Raw genomic sequence first — 25,964 nt, forward strand, 5'->3', positions numbered from 1 at the left:
TGCCAGACATATGAACACAGGAGGACAATCTTGGCACAAGAGAAGCGAGCACTCCGTAAAGCCAGAGCTGCAAATGCTGAAGCAACAGTGTCCACATTTCTCTGTTCAGTATGTGGCAGAACATTCCGTGCTAACATCGGTCTCATCAGCCATCTACGGACACACCGTTGATGGCCCACAATCCACAAGATGTCAAGGTGTTCATCGAAAATCGATGGACGAACAACAACATTTGAAGTTACAGTGGTGCTAAACAACTAGTTATTTTTCAAAGTTACAGCCACTTTAGCACTCCGCGATCAAAATTCAGATGCTTGGCTGCCTGTCTGCATTTGCAATTCCAGCATGCATTTCAACACCCCCCTCAGCCTACCTCTCTCCCCCATCCCCTTTGGCCACCCTGCTTTCTGTGACCCCCCCTGCCACTCCTGCTCCCCCCACCTGACCTTTGCCATCTTTTTCTTTCTGCTGTCACAGAGTGCCTTTGCTCTTTGCTATTGTGTGCATCCCTAAATAGCAAAAAACTAAGCCCAGACCATCAGTAATCAAGACCTTTTATGTGCATATCCAGGTCTGATTTTTTGTTATCAACTATGGATATCTGAAATTAGAATTATGCAAAGTTATTCTGCCATTCCAGCATTGCTCTGATAAAAAAAAAACACCCTTATTTTAACAGATAGAAAGTTAGGGGTTTTTCCCCATTTGTTATTCTAATGTAGTTGTTTTCTTGCATTCTGAGGATTCCTTCTTTCCTAGTAAGTATTTAAAAAAATAATATGCCTGGCAATATTACCGTCATAAGATACCCTGAGAAAAATGTGGTATCTCAAGAGTGCCATAATTTTTTTAAATATAAAATTAATACCCCCACTTCAAAGTACATTTATTAGTGCAATAGCTGTATAGTTTGGGTTTGTAAAACAGGTCACCGTAGTCATATTTGTGTTTGATTAACTTTTATTTTAAATTATTTGCCTTAAGGTATACCACATTGTCATATAGAGCTCCTGAAATGATCAATCTTTATGGAGGGAAAACAATTACAACCAAGGCAGATATCTGGGTAAGATAAACTGTTTTGTAAGAATTAATAAGAAAGGTGCTGACTAGATCAGTATTTCCAAGGAATCCAAAAGTAGCCAGGTTTATTGTAATCTTTCTTAATTTCAGTGAGTCTACTGCATATAAGTGTCTGAATTCAACTCATATCTATACAATTTATAAAAAAATGAAATGGGTGATGTTTTTAATCTGCTAAATTCAATGTAGAACTTAATTCGAAAAGAATCACATTTATTTTGGGGTTTTTTTTGTTCTAGTGCAGTGATGGTGAACCTTTTAGAGACTGAGTGCCCAAACTGCAACCCAAAACCCACTTATGCATCGTCAAGTGCCGGGTGGGTGTGGCCCTTTGGGTGGGCATGGCTGCAGTAGTAACGGCAGACTGGGTGGGACTAAAAAGTTCAATCAATCAATTCCAACTTTGCAAGAACTTTTTTTTCCCCGCGAGAAGTTGAAATTGACTGATTGAACCTTTTTTTTTTTTTGCACATGGCGGTGGAGGCCTAAAGTGAAAAGGTTTTATAAAATCCAGCTAAAGGCCTAGGACTGGGGCGACGACGCGCGTACCCACAGAGAGGGCTCTGAGTACCGCCTCTGGCACCCCGTGCCGTAGGTTCACCACCATTGTTCTAGTGACTAAAGTTATAGATACAATTGATTGGATTTCATCCATTACATTTGGAAACCATTTACCACAAAAGCACTTTTACTAGGACAACTGTATTGTGAAGGTGTGGAGGTGAAATAAATGATCATCAGAAAAATTTTCATAATGCCACAAGCAGCAAAAAAATAAAAAAAGTATTTTTAAAATGAGCAGTGCAAATTTGGTAGAATTATAGTTTAGGAATGTTGCTGCTAAATAGTACTAAATGATCTAAATTACGGTTTTATTATAACTAGCAATTGTTCAAACAATATGAAATTGTGGTAACAAAACTTATTGCAACTTTTAAAATAAGGGTCTGCTGTTTTTATAGTTCAGTTACTACTATAACGATGTGCTTTTTTTTTAAACAGGCCCTTGGCTGCTTGCTGTATAAACTTTGTTTTTTCACACTTCCCTTTGGTGAGAGTCAAGTTGCTATTTGTGATGGAAGCTTCACCATCCCAGACAATTCGCGTTATTCTCACAGTGTGCATTGTTTGATAAGTAAGTAACTGGTACGCTTTACTAACTAAAATGTTTTATGTGAAACTAAAATTGCTACATATAGGCATAACCAAAACTGATTTCCTTGGTTATTGCATATTTTCATTACACACTTATTTCCAATGTAGCCAAGGAAATAATATATATTGTAATATTATAAAAATATTGGAGTAAATACTATTATTTATGAATTGGAATAATATTTTGAAAAATGAGTTTTATGTACATTTTAGGAGGGTATTTTTCCCCACCAAAAATACATTATCTTTTTTTGATTACAATTGATACATAGGGGAGATTACAATTGATACATAGGGGGTTATTTTTATAAAAAAATCAAGACTTGCTCTTTCCTGTCTTTATTATTAACTACTTTATATTGTCTTATTTTATATGTATGTATGTATGTATGTATGTATGTATGTATGTATGTATGTATGTATGTATGTTCCAATATTCTGAGATACAGTTCAGGTATATACTGGAATATGTTTGTATATATGGAGTGTGTGTGTGTGTATTGATAGAGAAATGGATGGATGGATGGATGGATGGATAGATATAGAGATAGAGATAGAGATAGAGAGATAGAGAGATAGAGATAGAAAGATATAGAGATATAGATATAGTTGTAATAGTGAAGCAGATGGTTCTGAAAAACAGAATAGGAAGAGAAAAGTATCCAGTTTCCTTTCTTCAGCATTTCTGTGGAGGGGGTGCTAAACTTAAGATGTGCTTTTATTTATATTCAGGATACTTATTCAAAGCTAGCAGGTCTTATTATATCAGTCTGTTTCCCAACTTCCTGCTCTACCCCCTTCATTCTTATCTTTACATGAGCATTCTAAGTTGTTATACTTAGATTTCAGCAGCTATTTGTGTATAATCAGACTTCTGATTCCTATTAATACCTTCTTTTCTCTTTCCCCGCTCCTTTTCTAGGGAAAGTTATTGTTGCAAATATAAATAGAATTTTTTTATTTTACAGATTTGTAATTTTAGCTATGTTGGAATAGGAGCATTCTTTTGGTTCTCTAAATTTATTTTGACCTTTTCGGACAGCATTGCTAATTCTGAACAACAGTTTAGTTAGTGTAATCTTTTGTGTGTCATTGATATCCACCCATAAAATAATGTTTAGGAAGTTCTCAGGTCCTTATCAAGCCATTTTTCTTTTTTTTAAAAAAAATGCCATTAATTTATAAATTAAAAAAATACAAATGTATGAAAAGTGATACTTCATTTTTTTGTAGGCTCACTTTGCTTTCAAACTAAAAAAAATATTCACCTACTAGAGTGCTTATACAGGAAATGATGCTAAAATTTTTGATTGTCTGTAGCTTAATCCTTAATCCAGTAAAGATGAGACTCTTTTCAGAATCTAAAAAATAATAGGGTTAAGAAGTAAAGATTCTCAGGGAAAATTGCTTTATTATCATGCAGTCATCAAATGTACATTGTGATAATTTTCCAGGTAGAATTGATGTGGAGTTTTATTTGCCTGAGAATGATACAATAGGAAATATGGCATTCAAGAATACCTAGACCTGGTAGTTTAAGGGTATGGGAAGTTAAAATTGGCCTGAAAGATAATTTACAGTGGTGCAAAATGATGATTAAGATATTTTTTTAAAGCAGTTTAGAATAATTTAGCTGTTATGTTATGAAGGCATGAAATTAGCCAAATCTAATTTAAAAAGAAAAAAACCCTGTAGCTTTGTTGCTAGATAAAACAGGTACAAAGTTCATAGTGTGATTTATGGATGGATGTAAGAATATTCCATAACATAATGTAATGACAATTAAGAGGAATTAATCCAGTCACTCTATTCTCTAACAGCCATACCTGACTCTTGTATGTAGAAAATAATGTAATCAGAACTCCGAGGTAATTATAAAATCACTTTATTCACTCTTAATAAACTCGGTTGCCTTAATGACTTCTTACCTTTAGGTTAATAATTTAATTTGCTGTCATCAACAGGATACATGCTTGAACCAGATCAAGAGCGACGGCCTGATATCTTTCAAGTATCTTACTTTGCCTTTAAACTTGCCAAAAAGGATTGTCCAATTTTAAACATGAATGTAAGTAGATCTGTATTTGAGCCTGTTTTGACAACAGTATAAATCTTGTTTAGAATAATAAGTAGGAGTGGCAATCAGGTTTACTCCTAAAAAATATTAATTCATCTTTCCCTGTTGGAGAAAAAAACCCATATCTTTTAACAAATTTAGTATTGACAAGAGCTTATTTTTAAAAGTTAATAAGGTAATGTATGCTTTGTATCGATCATAGCAGATATGATATGCATTTTTAATGCCCTTGACATATTACTTCCTGGCCTCATTTCCAAGATATGCTAGTGTCCTTAAATAATTGACCAAGTTAAGAGCTATTCACCTGGCCTCGTTTCTTACAACAAAGTTAAAAACAAAGTTAAAAATGCAGAATACAGGTGGTCTTTGAATTACAACGGTAAATTGGGACTAGAATTTCTGTCACTAAGCAATGGGATCATAAAGCCACCTCCATTGTCCTGCACTCTGCAAGCCCTATTGCTCTCCGGTGACCTTCACCATCTCCTTTCCACCGTTGACGAGGTGTATCTGGCCTCTCCTTGTGCGAGGCAGCTGGTAACCACACCAAGACGTCTTCCCAAATCTGCTTGTGCTGTTCTTCAAATAGTGCATACTGTTCTTGGTGATACTTCAGAAGGTTCCTGAGACCTCCTAAAACCTCCTGCACCCACAATTCTCTACAGATTGCCCAGGCCAGTTCTTAACAATGCTTCGAAAGGCCGCGGAAAGTTTGTGAAAGCTTTCCAAAGCATCATGAGAACGGCGTGTGCAATTTTGGAAAACAGCGGGCGTGGCCTTCTCACAATCCCTTGGAAAGCCTCAAAAGGTTTGCTGAAGGTTTTTTCAAAACATTGCAAATGGCACGTGTTATTTGGAGAACAGTGAAAGCAGCTTTGGAAAGAAAGCGTGGCATGACCCAAAGCAATGGAAGGAAGCTGGGGAAGGTCAGCTAGGCATAGCAGAACCTGTGGAGTAAAGAGCAGTGGGGATGGCTGGGGATTTTCACTATGCTGTATAGCAGGGGTCTTCCAACTTGGCCCTTTTATGACTTGTGGACTTCAACTCCCAGAATTCCTCTCGGATACCTAGGATTTCTGAAAATAAATGGATGTGAATATTACAATCAATGGAGTATTTTTGTTCGTAATGTCACCAATTTTATCCTCTTCCAGGATACATATGAACGGATTATACCCTATATGGGCTTTTTTGTTTACCGTTGGTATGCAATATGATTATGTTCAAGCTGGTATGATATAGAACTTTTCTGTTGCTATCTTTATTTCCCAGAAAAGCTATTAATAACACACGCTTACTTATTTTTCCAAGAATTCTCCTCTCCCTTCAACTCTTCCTGAGCCCTTGACAGCTAGTGAGGCTGCTGCTAAGAAAAGCCAAATAAAAGCTAGGTGAGTGCAATAATTTTATTAATAATTCAGTGCACTTTTTGGCATACTATTCATCTTGAAGAGCTTTGTTCTGTGGCCACAGATATTCCCTCCTGAACCCAATTTCCCCTGGTAGAGCTGTGAGTCCAGGGAAGCTCCTAGTCCCACATAGAACGTTGTTCTATTGAAAATCAGAATTGGTACAAGACCATGGTCAGCCAGCTGCTGAATTAATAACCACTTGCTCTTGGCTTGGGTTGAATCCACGTTGGTTTCTCCACATATAATCCTTTCGGACTTCCACTGCATTTGCCATTTCCCACTGGCTTCATGCAGATTTCAAATGGGATGAAGGGAAAGCTGAACCCTAGAATTCCCCATAATGAATTGAACCCCTCTCCTCTACAACTATTGATGGACAGAACCTGCCCACTCAGGAACAGTGTTGTCATTGTGCAGTACTTTTAGTCCTTGTAGGTGGTGCTGAAGGATAGTGTAGCTAACAGTGCCAAAGGTTGCTAAAAGATCCAATAAAATGAGGGTGGCCATGCTCCCTCTATCTTGGCTTGAATCTACGCTATGATAGCTCTGGATAATATGCTTCTTCCAGAATGTTTTTGTTGTTCCACTGCTTTCTTTTTTTATATTAATTATATTAAAAAAAATTAAAGAGCAGATTAAAATCAACAAAAACGATATAAAGGAAGGGAAAAAAGGGAAAAGAAAAAAAGAAAAAGGTGCAGGAAAAAAGCTAAATAGAAATAGAAGAAGAGAATATTTTTTAGCTAGGGGTTGAAGTACAGGGTTCTTCAGCTTTTTATATCTTTTAGATAATATCAAGGACAGGTCTAGGCTGTAAGCAGGTCTCTTTGTCAAGGATATTCACTTGTTGTACCAAGCTTCGCCACAAGATGTCCCTGATAGCATTTAGAATCCTTTTCAGAAGAGCTAGGTTTTTATCCAATTTAAGTTCTTTTTAATCTTATTTACAGGTAGATAAAATAGCAGGTCCCCATAAAGGTAGGAATTTTTTGGGTCTCCAAACATCAAGAAAATGCAAATCCAGTTACTTAGTTATTCTTTTCAGGGCTTAATTTCCCCAAGTAGTCAGGCGCTGCCATTTTAGAGGGTGGGACAGAAATGTTCCCTTCCCTCTCTCAGGGGGAAGAAGTTTCAAAAAGCTTTTCCCAGGAAAATACTTGAGATACAAAGAAGGTAAAATTTCACCCAGTTACTCCACAATGCTTTCGAAGTGCTTGGTAGTAATTTTGGCCTCGGCTGGTAACGACATTAGTGATGGGCCACATTAATGGTCGATCTTTTCCCTGTCAGTTTGAAGAGCTGCCCCAGATCAAACGGGAGGGCTGCTGCCCTTCCACGATCAGTGGGAGGTCCTCCAGGGTGACTTTCGACGCTTTTCAGGGTCCCCCAGCGGGAGAAAACCAGATGGCGGAGAGAGCAATCACCCTGAACATCCGCAGGCGCCGCGATCGCAAACCAGAAGCCGAAGCGCAGGGTTCTTGATGCTCTTTGAGCTTGGCTGTTCTCTTGCAGACTTTTCATTGCCAAACTAAGTAACCTTATCAGTGCTAGAAGGGAGTGGGGTTTTGCTCTCATGAAGCTTCCAATTTTCTTTCCATTCATAGACGTGTGATTGCAAACTTATCTTTTACTTTGTGGTTATAGAAAAAAAAGCTCACTTTATCTTATTTTTTCCCTAATCATCAAAACCACAAATCGTTTGCATTTTTTTCTGTGCCATGCAAATAGCCTACAAGGGGATTTTCAGACGGCCATAAATGTACATAACATTTTTTTTCTGTAGTCAAGGAAAAGCCAACTTAGCCTTTTCTGCAAGTTCCATCCTCTTCGCAATCATTCCTCCTTTGTGGGTAGTGTTTAATCTTTCCACTTTAGAGCATATGGTAATCTCACCGCAGTAGTCAAATATGCTGCTGCACCACTTTATCTTCAACATGAAAGTTGGAAATAGCATGAACTATTAATATCCATCAGCATGCCCAATATTAAGATCTCTTAACCTCTTTTAAGACTGCTGGAATTCATCCCTCTCACAGAGAGACATTAACAATTCCTTGAATCCAACTCTCCAATCCATTTTTTTTGGGGGGGGGGCTGTTTATCCTGGCAGGAGAGGGAAGATATCAAACCTACAAATGGGAGAGCTAAAACCGCAAGAAAGCCTATCCCTTTTTTTTTGTGAGATCCACTGATTTTAGAACTTTCCAGATAACATTACCAAATTCTTCTGTCATTTGATGAACTGTTGGCTGCCAAGCTTCCAGCTCCGAGTGAATATGAGTGATTTTATTTACAAAACTGCTACTCACTAAAGTAGGAGTCACGAGTGAACGTGAGTGATTTTATTGACAAAATTGCTACTCGCTAAAGTAGGAGTCATGATTTCAGCCAGCAAACATTCTGCAGATGCAATAGGGGAAGAAAATAAATTCTACTTCACTGCCCTTAACGTTGCAGAGTAGTAGTCTTTTATTTAAATGCATCCCTGTGTCCAGTCATATTCTGTCCTCATCTGTCAGCACAGTGTTGCTCCAGGCATCTTGGAGCTCAGAATGAAGGAGCTGTTCTGGATTGGTGCATGAGGAGAGGCTGCTCTGGAGCAACCCAGTCTAGATCCCTGTTCAGCTCTATGGCAGGGGTAGGCAACCTCAGCTCTTTTATGACTCATGGACTTCAACTCCCAGAATTCCTGAGTCAGCATAGCTGACTCAGGAATTCTGGGAGTTGAAGTCCATGAGTCATAAAAGAGCCGAGGTTGCCTACCCCTGCAATGGAGGCTGTGAGATCACATGCCACCTGTACTGAGCTGAAGACCGGGTCTAACATGTGCCCAACTCTGTGGGTTGAAGCAGTAACGATCTTGGACTTTGCTTATCATGGAGGCTATGAATTCCCAAACCACTTTGAATCCCAATGAGAAGAAGTTAAAATTACCTAGAACTAACAGCATATCTGTGATGAGATCAAGCAACTTGGGAGGGGGACTGCTGTGCAGCTGCGAGGACTACGTAGTAACAACACACTCCAATTTGTCCCTCTGGCCCAATTACGCAGATACGGCTTCACATCCAGTCACATGAAGAACAGAGCTCCAGTCCCACCTCTACAGGTTGAGAGAGATGATTTATTTAGTTGTTTACCGAATGGGCTTATAAGTCTTCCAATTGAACCAACTCTGAGCAGCAGACAGTTCCCTAACTTGGATTAAAAGCAGACTGGATAACAAGGCAAAATAAATACAATACCATCGACAGCAATCAAACCGAAAACTAAACACCACAAACAGGACAAAGATAGTCCTTGTTTGATGACCACTCGCTCAGCCACCGTTTAGAATTATGGCGGCGCTAAGCAAATTTACAATTGGTCACCTGAGCACTCCCCACAGTCACGTGATTGTAAGAGCCGTGGTGGCGCAGTGGTTGGAATGCAGTATTGCAGGCTGATTCTGCTGATGGCCGACTGCCAGCAGTTTGGCAGTTCGATCCTGACCGGCTCAATCTTCCATCCTTGACTCAATCTTCCATCCTTCCGAGGTCGGTAAAATGAGGACCCAGATTGTTGTGGGGGGCAAGATGCTGACTCTGTAAACTGATTAGAGAGGGCTGTAAAGCTCTGTGAAGCGGTATATAAGTCTAAGTGCTATTCCTGGGCACTTGACAAGCAGCATGATGGTTGGAAGATCCCCTGGTGATAGGATCATCAGAGGAGTGATTAGTGTCTGGCTTTTCCCTAAGCCAGGGGTAGGCAACCTTGGCGCTTTTATGACTCGTGGACTTCAACTCCCAGAATCCGTGAGCCAGCATGGCTCAGCTTGGAAACTCTCCCTTCACCTCAGCATGGCTGGCTCAGGAATTCTGGGAGTTGAAGTCCACGAGTCATAAAAGAGCCAAGGTTGCCTACCCCTGCCCTAAGCAAAATCAATAGGGGAGCTAGCAGGAAAGGTCGCAAGTCACTCCACTAAGTCAGGGCTTTTCAACCTTTTCACCCATTGTGCCACTTTTAGGATATGGCAACATCCGAGTACCACCAGTCGCCTAGCAAGGTGGAAAAACTTGATGACCAAAAAAAAAATAAAAAAAAAAATGAAAAAAGTGATGAAGTACAGGTAGTCCTTGACTTACAACAGTTCGCTTAGTGACTGTTCGAAGTTACAATGGCACTGAAAAAAGTGCCCCCCAAGCCACAGCCGAGCAAGACACCTGCCTGCCCGCCCGGCAGTGCTCTTCCTCCTGTCCGAGGTTTTCATTGTTGTGAGCATTTCTGTTGAGGATTGGCAGTGGGGGTGGGGTGGGGGGTGTTTGGTTTTTATTCCCCCCCCCCCGTCTGCTGGGTGGTTGCAGCAGGTTTTGGTCACTTCACATGACCCTGGGACACTGTGACCGTCGTAAATATGAATCAGTTGCCAAGCATCTGAATGTAAATCACAAGATGCTAGAGATGCTGCAACATTCCAGCTGATCGGCGCTTCTTCTGCGCTCAGCAGAAGCACCAGGATCAGTGCTGCTTTCCAGCTGATTGGTGCTTTTCCAGGGCTCAGCAGAAGCACCAGGATCACCGCCGAGCTCCAGCTGGAGCCTGGCACTGATCCTGGCGCTTCCGCTGAGCCCTGACAGCCCTGCAGCTTCAGCCATCTCTTGCTCAGGCTTGTGCAGTGCTGCCACCGGTTCAGCTCATTCCCCTCCCCCACTACCACTATTCTAGGATGGTCACGTACCACCTGCCAGGTGCCAATGTACCACAGGTGGTACCCGTACCACTGGTTGAAAAACCCTGCACTAAGTCACTCGCACCACGGCCTTCCCCAGCCGGAAGCAGCTACCCCTGGCCCCATCACGCTGCCCCTTACCTGCCTGCTGACGTGCTTGCAAGCCACCGTGGCCTCTTTGCCTGCCATCCTCGCTTAATGATGGCAGCGGAGACTGCTGCGATTGCTGTCAATTATGCGATGAGATTGTGTGACCTCACACTTTACGAATGCATTGCGTCATGACAGAAATCCCAATCCCAATTATCGTAGTTAAATCGGCGGTATACACTCGGATTCAAAGAACTCATCCTGCAGAGGCTTAGTCACCACAGCCCTGCTTGCAAAGCTTGTTGGAACAAGCCAAATGTTGATAGACTTTCTGAAATTCAGGAGAGAAGGGGCCAGTTTAAGTTCTGGGAATATTATTTTGTTATGGGGGAGAACATGGCCAGCCAGTACCCAGCTTTGAACCATTATCTGAAATCCAGTCGAACCAACCTCATTGATGAGAACTCCCATCAGGCTCATCCAGACAGGTCTCAAAGATGAAGACCATAGTCAAGGTTTAGATTTATTGCACATACAAGTTACCTGAGGTGCCCAGGAATCTGATACTTGTCTTAAACTGAGATTGAGAAGTCAAATTCCCCAACTCTCTTCTGCTAGAACAGTAGTGGTGAACCTATGGCACGTGTGCCGGAGGCGGCACTCAGAGCCCTCTCTGTGGGCACACATGCTGTCGCCCCAGACTCACCTTCCCCCGTGGCCCCCTCCTCACCAGCAGGCCCCTGGAGGAGAGTTGCCCCCGGGCACAGCCCGTGCGGAGCAGCGCAGTCAAGGACATGGCAGCTGGGCAGCGGGGACAAGACTCCGCCCTCGCAACCCGTCGCGCACTGATTATGCTGCACGGCACGGGTGGAGGGTGTGGCTGCCACGGCGCTGCTGGGCTGCCTGGACGATCTGCGGCGGGCCATGGAGGCGGTGGGTGGCCCTGCAGAGGGGGGCGGGTGGGGGTGGGGCGGGCAGAGTGGGGGGGGCGGGGTGGTTTTTGGGCACTTGGTCTCTAAAAGGTTCGCCATCACTCTGCTAGAACAATTCACTTCTGCCCTATTTCCCTCTGCCTTTCGTTGTTGTTCTCTTGCATATACACAAGAGAAAGTGCTGAACATAAGACAAGCATTGTCCATTTAAAGAGAATAATCCAGAATATTTATAAGATCAAGTATTTGCTCTTGAACGGTTTCTATTAATAATCTGTTTTTGCATTTTTTCCTGCAATGGTTTATTTTAGCAAAAACTCTGCATATTTTCAGGGTACATTTGAAGATGAACTAAGTGGCACAATGTGGATCTCAAGTCATTACTGCATGTTTCTTTCAGAGAAAATGTTATGCAGGCGCCCTCTTGTGATAAAAGGGAATAATAAACATATACAATGTATATATATATGTATACACACACACCCTTAAATACACACCTGTATGCATGCACACAGACACGCTGCCTCCCAATGCACAATTTTAAAGGCGCAGAAAAAAATATAAAGAGGTTTATGTTTCACATAATTTAATTAAATTAACCTGAGATGTTTCTAACTTGTGCTTTTTATGGGTTTTTTTCACATATAAGGACTAATAGTAGAAGCCAGAACACTTTTCTCTTTTAAAACTTTTTCAAATTGTTCAGAGTAAAAAGCTCAAGGTGTTTTTTTTAGAAAACCAAGAGTGCTCTTTGTCTCTTACTATGTTTCTTAACCAGACATGATACATATTAATATGGTGTTGAAAAAGGGTGATTGTTGTTAGTTGCGAAGTCGTGTCCAGCCCATCGCGACCCCATGGGCAACGTTCCTCCAGGCCTTCCTGTCCTCTACCATCTTCTGGAGTCCATTTAAGTTCACGCCTGCTGCTTCAGTGACTCCATCCAGCCACCTCATTCTCCGTCGTCCCCTTCTTCTCTTGCCCTCCATCTTTCCCAGCATTAGGCTCTTCTCCAGTGAGTCCTTCCTTCTCATTAGGTGGCCAAAGTATTCTAGGATGGAACTAAGCCACCTCTGCCTCGGGACCAATTATAGTTTTTGGGAAGCCCTGTGTTCAGCATATCAGAGTAGTCCAAATCAGATCCAACTGCTGATTTTAGTGCCTCACATTTCTGGCCTTTCGGAATAGCCTTCAAATCGGGCTCTGCTAGATGATCTGTGACCCCAAAAGGGGCTGCCTATGCAGGGAGCGGCTGATGAGTTGGACAAAAGATCCCCACCCCCATGTTGCCTTGGTTTTTTTAGTCTTCATTTAATCTTTCTTTATAATAATAATAATAATAATAATAATAATAAAGTTGGAAGGGACCTTGGAGGTCATCAAGTCCATCCCCCTGCTCGGGCAGGAAACCCTATACCATTTCGGACAAATGGCTGTCCAGTCTCTTCTTAAAAACTTCCAGTGTTGGAGCATTCACCGCTTCTGGAGGCAGGTTGTTCCACTGGTTAATTGTTCTTTATTTGTAATTGTTTTGTATTATCTTTTTTTTTAATGCTGTAAGCCTCCCAAAGTTGCTATAACTGTGAGATGGGTTGGCATATAAAATTTATAAATAAATAAATAAAAATTAGAGACACTGATTTGGGCAGCTGTCAATAATCTTTGTGAAATTCCTAGACACCTTTACCACCCAGATTATTCTGTAAATTGGTTTTTTTAAAAAAGGATTATAATAAAATTCCTTCTTAATTTTCTTTCATTAGAATAACAGATGCCATTGGACCAACAGAAACCTCAATAGCACCGCGTCAGAGACCAAAGGCCAATACAAGCACTGCCACTTCTAGTGTACTTACAATTCAGAGCGCAGCCACACCGGTAAAAGTGCCAGTTCCTGGGGATTTTAACAATGAACACAAAGGTAATTTCTCAGACTAATGCAGTGAGCTGCAAGAAGCTTCTTTTGGTGACAAGTAGAAATCGTTGTTTCTTTATTCCAGAATTAGAAGGCACCAGCAGTTGTAATTGTGTAAGAATCGAGCAATTGTGGATTTCCCTTATACTCAAATGGCTTTTAGCACAGTATGAGGAGAATTGCTTCCACGTAGTTGTGAAAACATGTTATTGTTTGCAAGAGCAATGCATCTCGTTGAAAATTTCTTCGTGGCAAAAAGTTCACTCGTCCCGAAATATTATTAATAAATAATAAACTATTTTATTAAAAATATTTGATTATAAAATGATTAATAAACATGTTACATTTCAAATAATATTGTGGATTTCTTAATGCGCAACAACAGGATTACATTTACAGGAAACATTCAATATTCTGTATTAGGATGTAAAATTTACTGGGGTAGGATAGTTTAAAATTGTACCTGTACCCCAAAATATAAATGATTTGTTAGTGTCTGTCAGGACTTTGCTGAAGGGGAAATAAACGAACCAAAGCATGCAAAAGATTCTGTAGAAAAGTACAAGCGGGAAAGGTTTGTCAGGGCTTTTCAACCAGTGGTACGGGTACCACCTGTGGTACATTGGCACCTGGCAGGTGGTACGCGACCATCCTAGAAAAGTAGCGGGGGAGGGGAATGAGCTGAACCGGTGGCAGCACCGCACAAGCCTGAGCGAGAGACGGCTGGAGCTGCAGGGCTGTCAGGGCTCAGCGGAAGCGCCAGGATCAGCACCAGGCTCCAGCTGGAGCTCAGCGGTGATCCTGGCGCTTCTGCTGAGCCCAGAAGAAGCGCCGATCAGCTGGAATGTTGCAGCATCTCCAGGGTCTTGTGATTTACATTCAGATGCTTGGCAACTGATTCATATTTATGACGGTCACAGTGTCCCAGGGTCATGTGAAGTGACCAAAACCTGCTGCAACCACCGAGCAGACGGGGGGAATAAAAACCAAACACCCCCCCCACCCCCGCTGCCAATCCACAACAGAAATGCTCACAACAATGGAAACCTCGGACAGGAGGAAGAACGCCGCCGGGCGGGCAGGCAGGCAGGTGTCTTGCTCGGCTGTGCCTTGGGGGGCACTTTTTTCAGTGCCGTTGTAACTTTGAACAGTCACTAACCGAACTGTTGTAAGTCGAGGACTACCTGTACTTTATAAGTTTTTGACCCCTTGCTAGGCGACTGGTGGTACTCGGATGTTGCCATATCCTAAAAGTGGTACAATGGGTGAAAATGTTGAAAAGCCCTGGGTTTGTTATTCCTGTGCTAAGATTATTGTGGAGTTTGGGAGTGGGTAGGAGTTGGAGTTGCCAGGAAAACACACATTAAATACATTCATTAATGTGCATTTTAAAATGTTCTAGGAGCCTCAAAGGTTGGAAATGGTCAGGAGAGTGTATTATCGCCAGGAACCCCACAGCAGAACAGAGTATTGCAACAACTACAGCAAGGTGACTGGAGGCTACAGCAGTTGCATCATTTACATCAGCAACAGCAACAACAACAATTGCTCCATGATTCATACGTGCAGCAGGTACCTTTGTGGTTTAGCTGGGATGTAATCCTGCTTCAATTTTGCCCCTTCTACTTTCTTTAAAACTTAAATCTTATAACCCAGTGATGGCGAACCTTTTAGAGACCGAGTGCCCAAAAACTGGCTCCGCCCCCACTCTACCCCCCGGCCCCACCCCGCCTGCCTGCAGGGCCACTCACTGCCTCCAGGGCCCACCACAGATCGCCCAGGCAGCCCAGCAGCGCCATGGCGGCCACGCCCTCTGCCCGTGCCCCGCAGCATCAACTGTGCCCGATGAGGCGTGAGGACAGAGTCTTGTCTACGCTGCCTGGCTGCCATGTCCTTGGCTGTGCTGCTCCGCGTGGGCCACGCTCGGGGGCGACTCTCCTCCAGGGGGGCTGTTGGTGAGGAGGGGGTCGCGGAGGGAGGCAAGGCTGGGGCAACGGCACGTGTGCCCACAAAGAGGGCTCCGAGTGCCGCCTCTGGCACGTGTACCATAGGTTCGCCACCACTGTTGTAACCTGTCTTTTTCACCATTTTGCAGAATGCCTTTTGATTCGTAATGCTCTGAATTGCTATTTTTTCTAGCATTTTTATATAAGGTACAGAGTGGAGAGAATGTGAAACTCAGAGTAGGAACACCCCTACCCCCAAACTAGCTTACCTTGAGACTGTTTTGTTCAGAATAAAGACTAAGCAATTACTAGAAAATTCCTCTGTGGCTTCCCCTGAATTTTTTTTTTTCCGAGTTGCCAAATACAGTTTTGTTTGTGGGCAATTTCACTTGATTGAGCAGCATTTGTGATTTATGCAAATATTTTCTTTTTCAGTTACAGTATCAGCAAGCAATGCAGCAGCATGCCGTTCAACAGCAGCTTTTGATACGCTCTGTGTACCAGCAGCAACCACCCCCTCCTCCGTATCCTGCTATGGTAAATCAGTAAATCAAATAAAACCCTTCTAGCTAAGAAAGGGAAGCTTGGGCTGTAAAATAGTTTGATTGTGCTGGTTAACTTCATTCTAATTTACTGGGCTTTACTTAACAAACATTTTGTAAAACCATTTATTGTTCACTATAGCAAACCAATGAGTGGAGAGTGAATTTGACAGTATTATGTAAATAAATGAAACTCAGAATATATACACCTGGTACCTCTTCTGGTACCTTATTTTTCTGTGCTGCCATTTTTTTATCTTGGCTTATGAAACAGTGAATATGTGTAAAGAAAATGACACATCTTCAGTTTTTAATTCCTTCCATAGAGAAGAGCCACAAAGATGATCAGGGGACTGGAGGCTAAAACATATAAGGAACGGTTGCTGGAATTGGGCATGTCTAGTTTAATGAAGAGAAGGACTAGGGCAGTGATGGCGAACCTTTTAGAGACCGAGTGCCCCAAAACCGCCCCCGCCTCCTCGCCCACCCCCCGCTCTGCGCACCGCCCACCCGCATGGCCACCCACTGCCTCCACGGCCCACTGCAGCAGATCGCCCAGGCAGCCCAGCAGTGCCATGGCGGCCACGCCCTCCGCCCTGTCATCTGCATGTGGCAGGGCCCGAGGGCAGAGTCTTGTCCTCGCTGCCTGGCTGCCATGCCCTTGGCTGTGCTGCTCTGCGCGGACCGCGCTCGGGGCGACTCTCCGGGGGGGCTGCTGGTGAGAAGGGGGCTGCAGGGGGAAGCGGGGCTGGGGCGATGGTGCACGTGCCCACAGAGAGGGCTCTGAGTGTTACCTCTGGCACACATGCCATAGGTTCGCCATCATTGGACTAGGGGGTGATATGATAGCAGCGTTCCAATATCTCAGGGGTTGCCCCAAAGAAGAGAGAATCAAGCTATTCTCCAAAGCGCCTGAAGGCAGGACAAGAAGCAACGGATGGAAACTAATCAAGGAGAGAAGCAACCTAGAACTAAGGAGAAACTTCCTGACAGTGAGAACAATTAAGTAGTGGAACAACCTGCCTCCAGAAGTGGTGAATGCTCCAACACTGGAAGTTTTTAAGAAGAGACTGGACAGCCATTTGTCCGAAATGGTATAGGGTTTCCTGCCTGAGCAGGGGGTTGGATTAGATGACCTGCAAGTTCCCTTCCAACTTTCTATTACTACTACTACTACTACTACTACTACTACTACTACTACTACTACTACTACTACTACTATTATTATTATTATTATTATTATTATTATTATTACCCATAATATTTAATTATAGAAGAAAACATTTTCTTCCTGAAAAACAAATTGTCTGCAAGAGGTTTTTGGTCAAAATAAATACACATAATCCTCATCTTAAAATCATAATTGAACTTGGAAATATGGTTGCAGGTCATTGCAGTTGTAAGTCATGTGACAGGACCTGTCTTTTTGGCACTTTTTGCCCTGGTCGTTAAGTGAATCCAATGGGCATTTTTTTTGCTGGAAACCAGAAGTAAATATTGGAAACAGGAAAAAAAAAACGCATCCAAAAAATTTGTTCAATATTGTAAGCTTTTGGTGAAGATTTTCCTTCCCCTCTCCCTCAAGAATATCCTGCTACATCATTTTATGTTCATCATAACGTGGAGCTAGATGAACGGATGGCATAATTTAATGGTGCTAATAATGTAACTATTAATTAACTGGTTTCTTTTCCTCCCATTTAACTGCTTAATGCCAGTATAAATTGCTGGCATTATTGCTTAATGCCAGTATAAATTCCAGAGGCGTGTGTTGTTGTGTCAATTTAGTTAAGATGTTCATTTTCTGTAGAAGGTATGGTGGGGGTTATTTGTTTTAAGACTTACATGAGGTAGAGTTTTTGCACTTCTGACTTTCTTCTCCTTCTCCTTTGAGATGCAGCAGTACCAACAAGCTCTTCTACAGCAACAGGTCCTTGGGAATCAGTTGCCACCACCGAAACGTTCTCCTGAATTTCTTACCTCTCCTCAGGAGTTTTCGCCAGCCTTAATCTCTCATTCTAAATCCTTCCCAGCTCATGTTGGTGCAGCTTTGGATGCTCCTTATTCCACCAACAGGCAAGCTCCCTCAGCTCATGTTATTAGTAACTGTACTCCAGGAACCACCTCACCCCAATGGGATTGAGCCCGCCCCACTCAAGCCAGCAGAAGGGGCAAACTCTGGATCCCCTTAGCCAGGGGTAGGCAACCTTGGCTCTTTTATGACTCGTGGACTTCAACTCCCAGAATTCCTGAGCCAGCCTGCCTCAGCTTGGCAAACTCTCCCTGTCCCCTCAGCGTGGCTGGCTCAGGAATTCTGGGAGTTGAAGTCCACGAGTCATCAAAGAGCCAAGGTTGCCTACCCCTGCCCTTAGCCAAGGAATTGTGGTTGGCAGGGTCTAGGAAAAGAGCTTTGCTCCCATGGCTTCCAGCCTTTGGAATATCTTGCCCCTGGAGGTGAGACCCACCCCTCTCTTCTTGGCCTTCTGAAAGAGCTTGACAACCTGTCTTTGCCAACTGGCTTGGAGCCTCAATGGGGGCATCCCATTTTGGAGGTGGTTAAAAGATTAGTAGAAGATCCCACTTCCACCCCATCTCAGTATTGGCTCTTTTTATTTGCTTGAGTAATAATTTTAATGTTTTCACTTTTAATGCCCAATGTTTTCATGTTTTAATGCTTTACTGGTCATATTCTCTTATTCATAGCATTGTAGGCCACCCAGAGTTGCTTGATAGTGAGATGGAAGGTGTACAAATTTAGTCAATAAACAAACGATGTAGGCATGTTTTTATGGTTGCATTTCCTCTATGTCAGTGGTGGCGAACCTATGGTACGCGTGCCAGAGGCGGCACTCGGAACCCTCTCTGTGGGCACGTGCCATTGCCCCAGCCTAGCCTCCCCCCATGACCCCCTCACCAGCAGCCCCCCGGCCCACGCGGAGCAGCGCAGCCAAGGACATGGCAGCCAGGCGGTGTAGACAAAACTCTGCCCTCACACCCCATCATGCACAGTTGATGCTGCGGGTCGTGGGCACAGATGTGGCCGCCATGGCGCTGCTAGGCTGCCTGGGCGATCTGTGGCGGGCCCTGGAGGCGGTGAGTGGCCCTGCAGGCAGGCGGGGTGGGGGACAGTGGGGGGGTGGAGTGGGGGGCGGGGCAGGGGGTGGAGTGGGGCGGGGCCACTTTTTGGGCACTCGGTCTCTAAAAGGTTCGCCATCACTGCTCTATGTTATTTATAGGATATCGGTCCATTCTAATGATGTATCTTGACTTTGTTCTAGAACAGTGATGGCGAACCTTTTAGAGACCGAGTGCCCAAACTGCAACCCAAAACCCACTTATGTATTGTCGGGTGCCAGGTGGGTGTGGCCCATTGGGTGGGTGTGGCCCATTGGGTGGGCGTGGCCCATTGGGTGGGCATGGCTTCAGTGGTAACGGCAGATTGGGTGGGACTAAAAAGTTCAGTCAATTCCAACTTTGCAAGATCTTTTTTTTTCCATGAGAAGTTGAAATTGATTGATTGATTGAACCTTTTTTTTTTGTACACGGCGGCAGAGTCCTAAAGCGAAAAGGTTTTATAAAACCCAGCTGAAGGCCTAGCACTGGGGCGACGGTGCGCGTGCCCACAGAGAGGGTTCTGTGTGGCACGTGTGCCATAGGTTCGCCACCACGGTTCTAGAAGAAAACATTTTGTAATACTTCACATTCAGGAGGGTCACGTTCTACATTGTACTGAATGTTCTGCGTGTTCTACATTGTGTTTAAGGACACTGAGTGTGAATTAAAATAATACTAAGAGTACCTGGAGTCATTTTTCTCCTTCGATTCCTACAGATCATCTTCCTCCGACACAGAGTCTGCTTCCAGCTACCCAAAACAAAACATCAGCAATCCCCCGGATATGTCTGGGTGGAACCCCTTTGGAGAAGACAACTTCTCCAACCTGACAGAGGAGGAGCTGCTGGACAGGGAGTTTGACCTTCTGAGATCAAGTAAGGGACGCTTGAAGGCTTATTTTGCTTCACAATAAATAAAAGCTCTTTAGGTACAAATTGACAGTGCTGGAGACTGTTTGGTTCAAGGGCCACCCAGTCTGTTGTAGAGAGAACTCTTTTTTTTGAGCATTTGAGGGCAAACTAGACCTGCTGTGTGACTTGTCCTTCTGTCACAAAAAATGTGTGCAATAGAAATAATTTAACTTTTTTTTGTAAAAAACCACAGAAAATGTCAGGGTCTTATGTTGAATAAATTACTTGAATGTTAAACGCAAATGCAAAAAAAAAAAAAGCTTGTGTAACCCTGCAGAATACCACTGTGCATTGCTTCACTTGGCAGTTTTGTTCTTTTGCACACCGGAAGAGGAGATTCTGTGGGTCTGAAATGCCTTTTGAAAGTGCCTGAAAGAGGGGAAAAATGAACCCAGTACATTATGTTAATGTTTGTAATGTATTTTGAGTAGCTTAATGTTAAAGGCTGCTTTTATTGTTCTAAATAACAATATTTGAATAAAATATCTTCAAGTCAAAAAGCCAGTGTGTTTACTTGAAGTTGCTTCCCCTTACTGTTACGTATATTATGTTCATGTTTATGGAGATGGATTGTGGAGAAGATGCAGGATGCTGTGAAGAATAAAACTGATTCTAAGCTTGGTAAAACCTAACCAAATGTAGTAGATGAAATTAATAACGCAGCTTGCTGTTTTAGTTGAAAGCGTCGCTATTGCGAAAGGCTCGTGGTCCAATTTAGACATAGCATTCCAGAATTTAATACAGTCTTCAACTAGTGTTCTCTCTTACACCTTTCACATGTGAACTAAGATGCTTAAATCTGGGCTTTGTTTGATACGTAGCTAAAATAATGGATAATGTCATTGGTTGTCATTGAAACAACCATCTTATGGGCTGTAGTTTTGATAGGCATATTATTAACATGATGGGCTGACTCCTGAAAGATGTCAGTTAAACTGAATCCTGAAATATTAATAAGTTTAATTCATATTGCCAACTGTCTTTTATTCTCTGTTGAACACTTTGTTAACATATAAAATTTACTGTATTGCTGTATACTTAACCCATGTGACTAAATTCAGGAAGGCTACAGAGAAACTGTTACAGAATCTTTGATAGATGCCAGTATTAAATGAATGTTGAGTTTTACTTGGTTTACCAAACAATTATTTGATTAAAAATGAATCAGTTATAATATCTATTCATCCCAAAGGTGTTTTTTCATGAGGCATTTGGACTTCCTTGTTGCCTCGTGAAAAAGCACCTTTGGAATAATAACTATGACCTGGATGACGGAGAATCTCCATAGACAATACCTATTCATCTTCCACAAAGTTATATTATAAAATCCCAAGGAATAAAATGTTATTCCTTAAACAACTTGCTAAATTGGATAACTTCATACGATAGAATGCACACATGAGGATCAACCATAATAGGATTTTAAATTTCTTTGTGTTTTATGGTTAATTTTTTTCCAAATGTTTTCTTGCAGATTTATTGGGAATTTTTTTAATGTTTTTGCAAAAGTACAAGATGGTCAAACAGAAAGCTTTAAACATTTAGTAATTTATTAGAAACCTATGTATTAAATTGACGGCAGTAGTTTTTTAATTCATAGTTTTGCACTGTTTTGCAGTTTATTTGGAATGTATTTATACTCTGTAAATTTTCAAAATGCTTCCCTTTGAAGGAGCCATCATAAAATATTTGCTTTTCCTCTTCTCTGAATAAATGTTTCAACTTCTTCTCGAATGCTTTTTGTTATGTACTGGAATGTCCATTTCATATCATTGGAAACTTAATAACATTTTGATATCTGTTTTGGAGCTGCTTACCTAAAGAGCATGCAATAAAAATTCAGTATTCCTAATAAAGTATTTAATCACCCTGGAAGAAATGTATGATAAATGTGTAAATAAATATGTAAGAGTCAAAAGGATTTCACAAAATTTCTTGCTTCTAGAATTACTTTCTGGGCTCTACCTATTTATATTAATTGAAGATTATCCCTCAAACTGTATTTCATCCATTGGAAGTTGTGTTGTTGGTAACTGAATTGCAATCCTGATCTGAAGAATTGGATTTAAAATAGACCCAATAGATTTATAGCATTCTTGTTGCACTTTGTACAATTCCAGCAATCTCCAAAGTAAATAACTGATAATGAATATAATATCTGGGTCAATGATGTGGGAAAACCCAGTTTTTTTTCTTCCAAAGTTCTTGTTTTTCCCTTTAGACTTAATTATCTAAATAACGGAAGAAAATGGATTTATTCTATTTTGATAAACAAGTGAACTGAATTTGCTGCTTGGAAATTTTGGATTGTGACCAGTATAAAGATCTGAGGCTTCCTGTAGTTATAGACTTGAAATATATAATCATAACATTTTTCCTTTATTCACTTTGTCAGTGTCTTCCAAACTCACTTTTTGTACCCATACCTTAAATACATCTACTAAGATAAAATTCCAGTATTTTTCCTGTGACATTGTAATGCTAAGGTCTCCAAATTTACTTCTGTATAATTAGTAGTAGATTCAATTAAAAATGCAGAATTAAACAGTCTGGTAGGACATATTGGTTATCCATTCCTGCATTATCCTGAATGAACAAAAGACAATAACGGTCGTTATGATTTAGTTATTATACTGTTACGTTTTTAAAAACTATATGTAGCAGAGAAATATTTCTGTACTGATCAGAAACTCTTGGAATATGCCAATTCTTTTTCAGTTTCCTTTCTTGTAGAAAAGGAGGAATAATACCAAAGGACACTTGAGTATAATTCATTTTTCCAAGACTTGGCTTAGGTAAAAGATGAAATAAAGTCTTGCATGAAGAATACTCATTTGCTGTGATTGAAGTTTGAAAGTTAATCGTTTTATGTTATTCTTTGTAACGTGTATTTTAATTACAATTGTCTTTTGCTTTCTATATCCCTATATGGTGTTGATTCTGTGAATATTTTATTTTTTTTAATTTGTTTGATTCTTGTACAGGCTAGCTGGCCTTGATCCCTGGGGACATTTACCACAGAAAAACTATATTGTTTTAAGTTGCTTCAAAAACTGTCTTCTTTGAATGACTTTTACGTGGAAAGTTTTTAACTGATTCTAAAAATTCTACTTTTATTCTTCAGTGAAATTGCATTCATAAAACGATCCTGACAAAAGAAAAAGAAAAAAAAGCAGATACTACTTCGTTGTTTGAAAAGTTAGGCTTTAGCAAGTAGCCTATGGGCAAAACTGCCACCCCATAGAATGATCCTTTGTTAGTTTTCAGTTGTTTCAAAAGGAAGACGGTCTTTTTAATTTATAGAAGAGAGAATCCGAATCCAGCTAATGGCTCAGATCTACAGTAGTGGCCAAAATTGTGGAAACCTTTTGGGAAAAGTGTATTTTTGAGGTTTGATGGCTAATAACACCACTTTTTTTTGGAGTAATACCATAAAATTATATATCAATGGAAAGATAATTTAATCAAGAATGTAATGCAACATAGTTTGTTCAATTATCTGTACTGTATTCTATGAAAAGTGATAGCCAAATAACCAGAAAAAGGAAGCACAACTTGCTTAGGTTGATATCGGGTAGCTTTCCTTCATCTGATGGTAGCCAATGAGCGTGAGTGTTTAGAGAGCCAATCAGGTGTCCTCTTGTTTGGCAATGAGCCAATCGGATCACAGTAGGAGTCAGTTATTGATGTCATGTATTGAAGCTGAGAGGAAGACATTTGTCAGTGTGTTATGTGATCGCTATCAAGTTGGTTGGGTTTTTTTGTTTGTGTTCTTTCATTTAGTGAGTTTGTAAAATGTAATAAAATTAAAGTAATGGTGCAAAGAGTTGACTGGTTGCCCAGAAAGCGATGTAAAATAGTATTATTAAATGAACAAGGCTACAGTTATAAAGGAATTAGAAGAAAAATGGGTGGAAACTTAACCAAAGGTGGCATTTCTACTGTACACTTTTCCCCAAAAGTTTCCACAATTTTGGCCACTACTGTACATAGGAAAGAAATTCTCACATTTGGGCACTTCTGAAAAATGATTTCAGAAATGGCCAGGCTGAGACAATAGGCTGAGGCAGTTTGCACATGCTGGAATTAAGCCTTAAAAATAGCTTTTAGGAAGCAAAGTGGAATATGCTGTTCTCGGTAGCTTTACGCAAAAAAGATTCTTAAGTGGAGCAGAACTGTACTGCACTGTTAAAAATGTCTTATTTCAAAAATTATATAGATTTCTGGAAAAAAGAGTTGAAGAACAGATGCAATGCAGCTTTCATATATGATAAATTGCATAGTCTTTCTATCGCTAAACAGCTGCTGTAAGCATGCAGTTTGCACGTGCTTTATATTTAATTTTGACAGGTGTTTTTTCTGCAGTGCTAGAACAGAGAACAGTTCTGCAGTAGAATGATGAAAGGGTTAACCCAGAGTAGGCAACCTTGGCTCTTTTATGACTCATGGACTTCAACTCCCAGAATTCCTGAGCCAGGAATTCTGGGAGTTGAAATCCATGAGTCATAAAAGAGCCAAGGTTGCCTACCATGGGTTAACCCAGGGGTAGGCAACCTCGGCTCTTTTATGGCTCATGGACTTCAACTCCCAGAATTCTTGAGCCAGCATAGCTGGCTCAGGAATTCTGGGAGTTGAAGTCCATGAGTCATAAAAGAGCCGAGGTTGCCTACCCCTGGGTTAAGCCATTATGAAACATGAAACATTACAGAACTCTGAATTAGTATGAAATAACAACAGTGTCTTTTCATGCAGAACCTAGTCTTAAAAAGTATTTGAACCCGGTTAATATAAGCAATCCTGGAAAAACTCAGAAATTAAAACAACCGTTATTTTGATTTCTTGAATTTCTTTACCCTTTTATTAATGCATGTTCTCCTGTGGCTGCTGCACACTTTGTGAAGGTCTCCTTGGCTTGGATATTTATTAAATTTTGGACCGTTTTTGGAAGGAATAATTAAATTTGTCCCCTAGTTCAACTAAATGTTTGGGTTAAAATTGAGGTCTTCTTTTTTTTTTTTCCTATCTGTTTGCTACGCTTCTGCAATTTATCTCAGAAGGATTGCAGGAAGAACTTTTGGATATTCTATCCACGAATGAGAAGAACGTGTATTTAAATACATCTTTAATCGGGTTAAAAGTTGCCATTTTTGTTTTACTTTTTGTTTTTGTTTTTGTTTCGTTTTTATTTTTGCAGACAGGCTGGTGGAGAGGAGAACTTCCTTAGATAAACCAGTGGAGTCACAGTCTGCTCCACTCAGCCATCCTTCAGAAGATCCCTTTGGTTCTGTTCCTTTCCTTTCTCGTGCAGGCAAGTCACATAGTATATACCATGACTTTATTTATTTTCATGTAAATGTAGCGGGGCTGTCTGAGAGTGTTTGCAGGAGCTTGGTTGGGAAGGAGGGTATCTCAAATGGAGGAGAGAGAGAGAGAGAGAGAGAGTGGAGTTTTATTGTTTCCTTTGTAAGGAGGATATCTGAAACGGAGGCAAGGGGGAGTGTGTAGAAAGGAGTTGGCTGAGGCTCCTAGCCTCGGATTTTAACAATAAAGATAAAGGGGGGGGGAAGGGCTTTGACGCCGAGACCTGACTGAGAAGAAGCAACAGAAGGAGAGGAGAGACTGGTGGTGGCTACTGTTGCTGCGAAGCCTGGAGGCTATTTGGACTGTGACTATTGTTGCTGGTACAGGTTTTAGACTTTGTGGGGGAGTTGCCCTGGGGGGGCGAGCTATTGCTACAGCACACTGACTGTTGTTGTTTCTACTATCGTCTGGAGCCGGGGTTTTCCTCCATTCCACTTGACTCTGAACGACCGCTGAGGAATCCTTAATTCCTGCTGCTATAACGGCCTTGGGCTGTTGGATATCGTCATAGCATTGACTATCGTGACTGGTTATTTTCGTTCCTGGAAGCCCCTCCTCGATGACAGGAGCCTGCTACCTCCCAATTCTGCATGACCTCCGGCTGGAAGAGACATCTTACCAACCCCTAGAGAACATTACTGCAGGGCTTGACACAGGGGGACGGGGCTGGGAGGGCCTGGGGTTTTTTTTGGCGGCCTCTGAGAAGGTACATAAA

General features: G+C 41.6%; 1 protein-coding gene across 1 annotated transcript in view; it reads left to right on the forward strand.

Moving 5' to 3' along the window:
• The window catches only part of BMP2K (BMP2 inducible kinase), a 60,265-nt gene that overhangs the window by 27,102 nt on the left and 7,199 nt on the right, over positions 1-25,964 (forward strand). The window contains exons 8-17 of the mRNA XM_029287373.1: positions 938-1,066; positions 2,086-2,218; positions 4,203-4,306; positions 5,630-5,709; positions 13,224-13,381; positions 14,778-14,947; positions 15,757-15,858; positions 17,758-17,939; positions 19,695-19,852; positions 25,083-25,196. Of these exons, the coding sequence (XP_029143206.1) occupies positions 938-1,066; positions 2,086-2,218; positions 4,203-4,306; positions 5,630-5,709; positions 13,224-13,381; positions 14,778-14,947; positions 15,757-15,858; positions 17,758-17,939; positions 19,695-19,852; positions 25,083-25,196 (1,330 nt within the window). The remainder of the gene's footprint in view (positions 1-937; positions 1,067-2,085; positions 2,219-4,202; positions 4,307-5,629; positions 5,710-13,223; positions 13,382-14,777; positions 14,948-15,756; positions 15,859-17,757; positions 17,940-19,694; positions 19,853-25,082; positions 25,197-25,964) is intronic.

This window comes from Protobothrops mucrosquamatus, unplaced genomic scaffold (assembly GCF_001527695.2).
Source record: "Protobothrops mucrosquamatus isolate PMUCROS unplaced genomic scaffold, P.Mucros_1.0 scaffold3, whole genome shotgun sequence".
In the NCBI taxonomy this organism is placed as follows: domain Eukaryota; kingdom Metazoa; phylum Chordata; class Lepidosauria; order Squamata; family Viperidae; genus Protobothrops; species Protobothrops mucrosquamatus.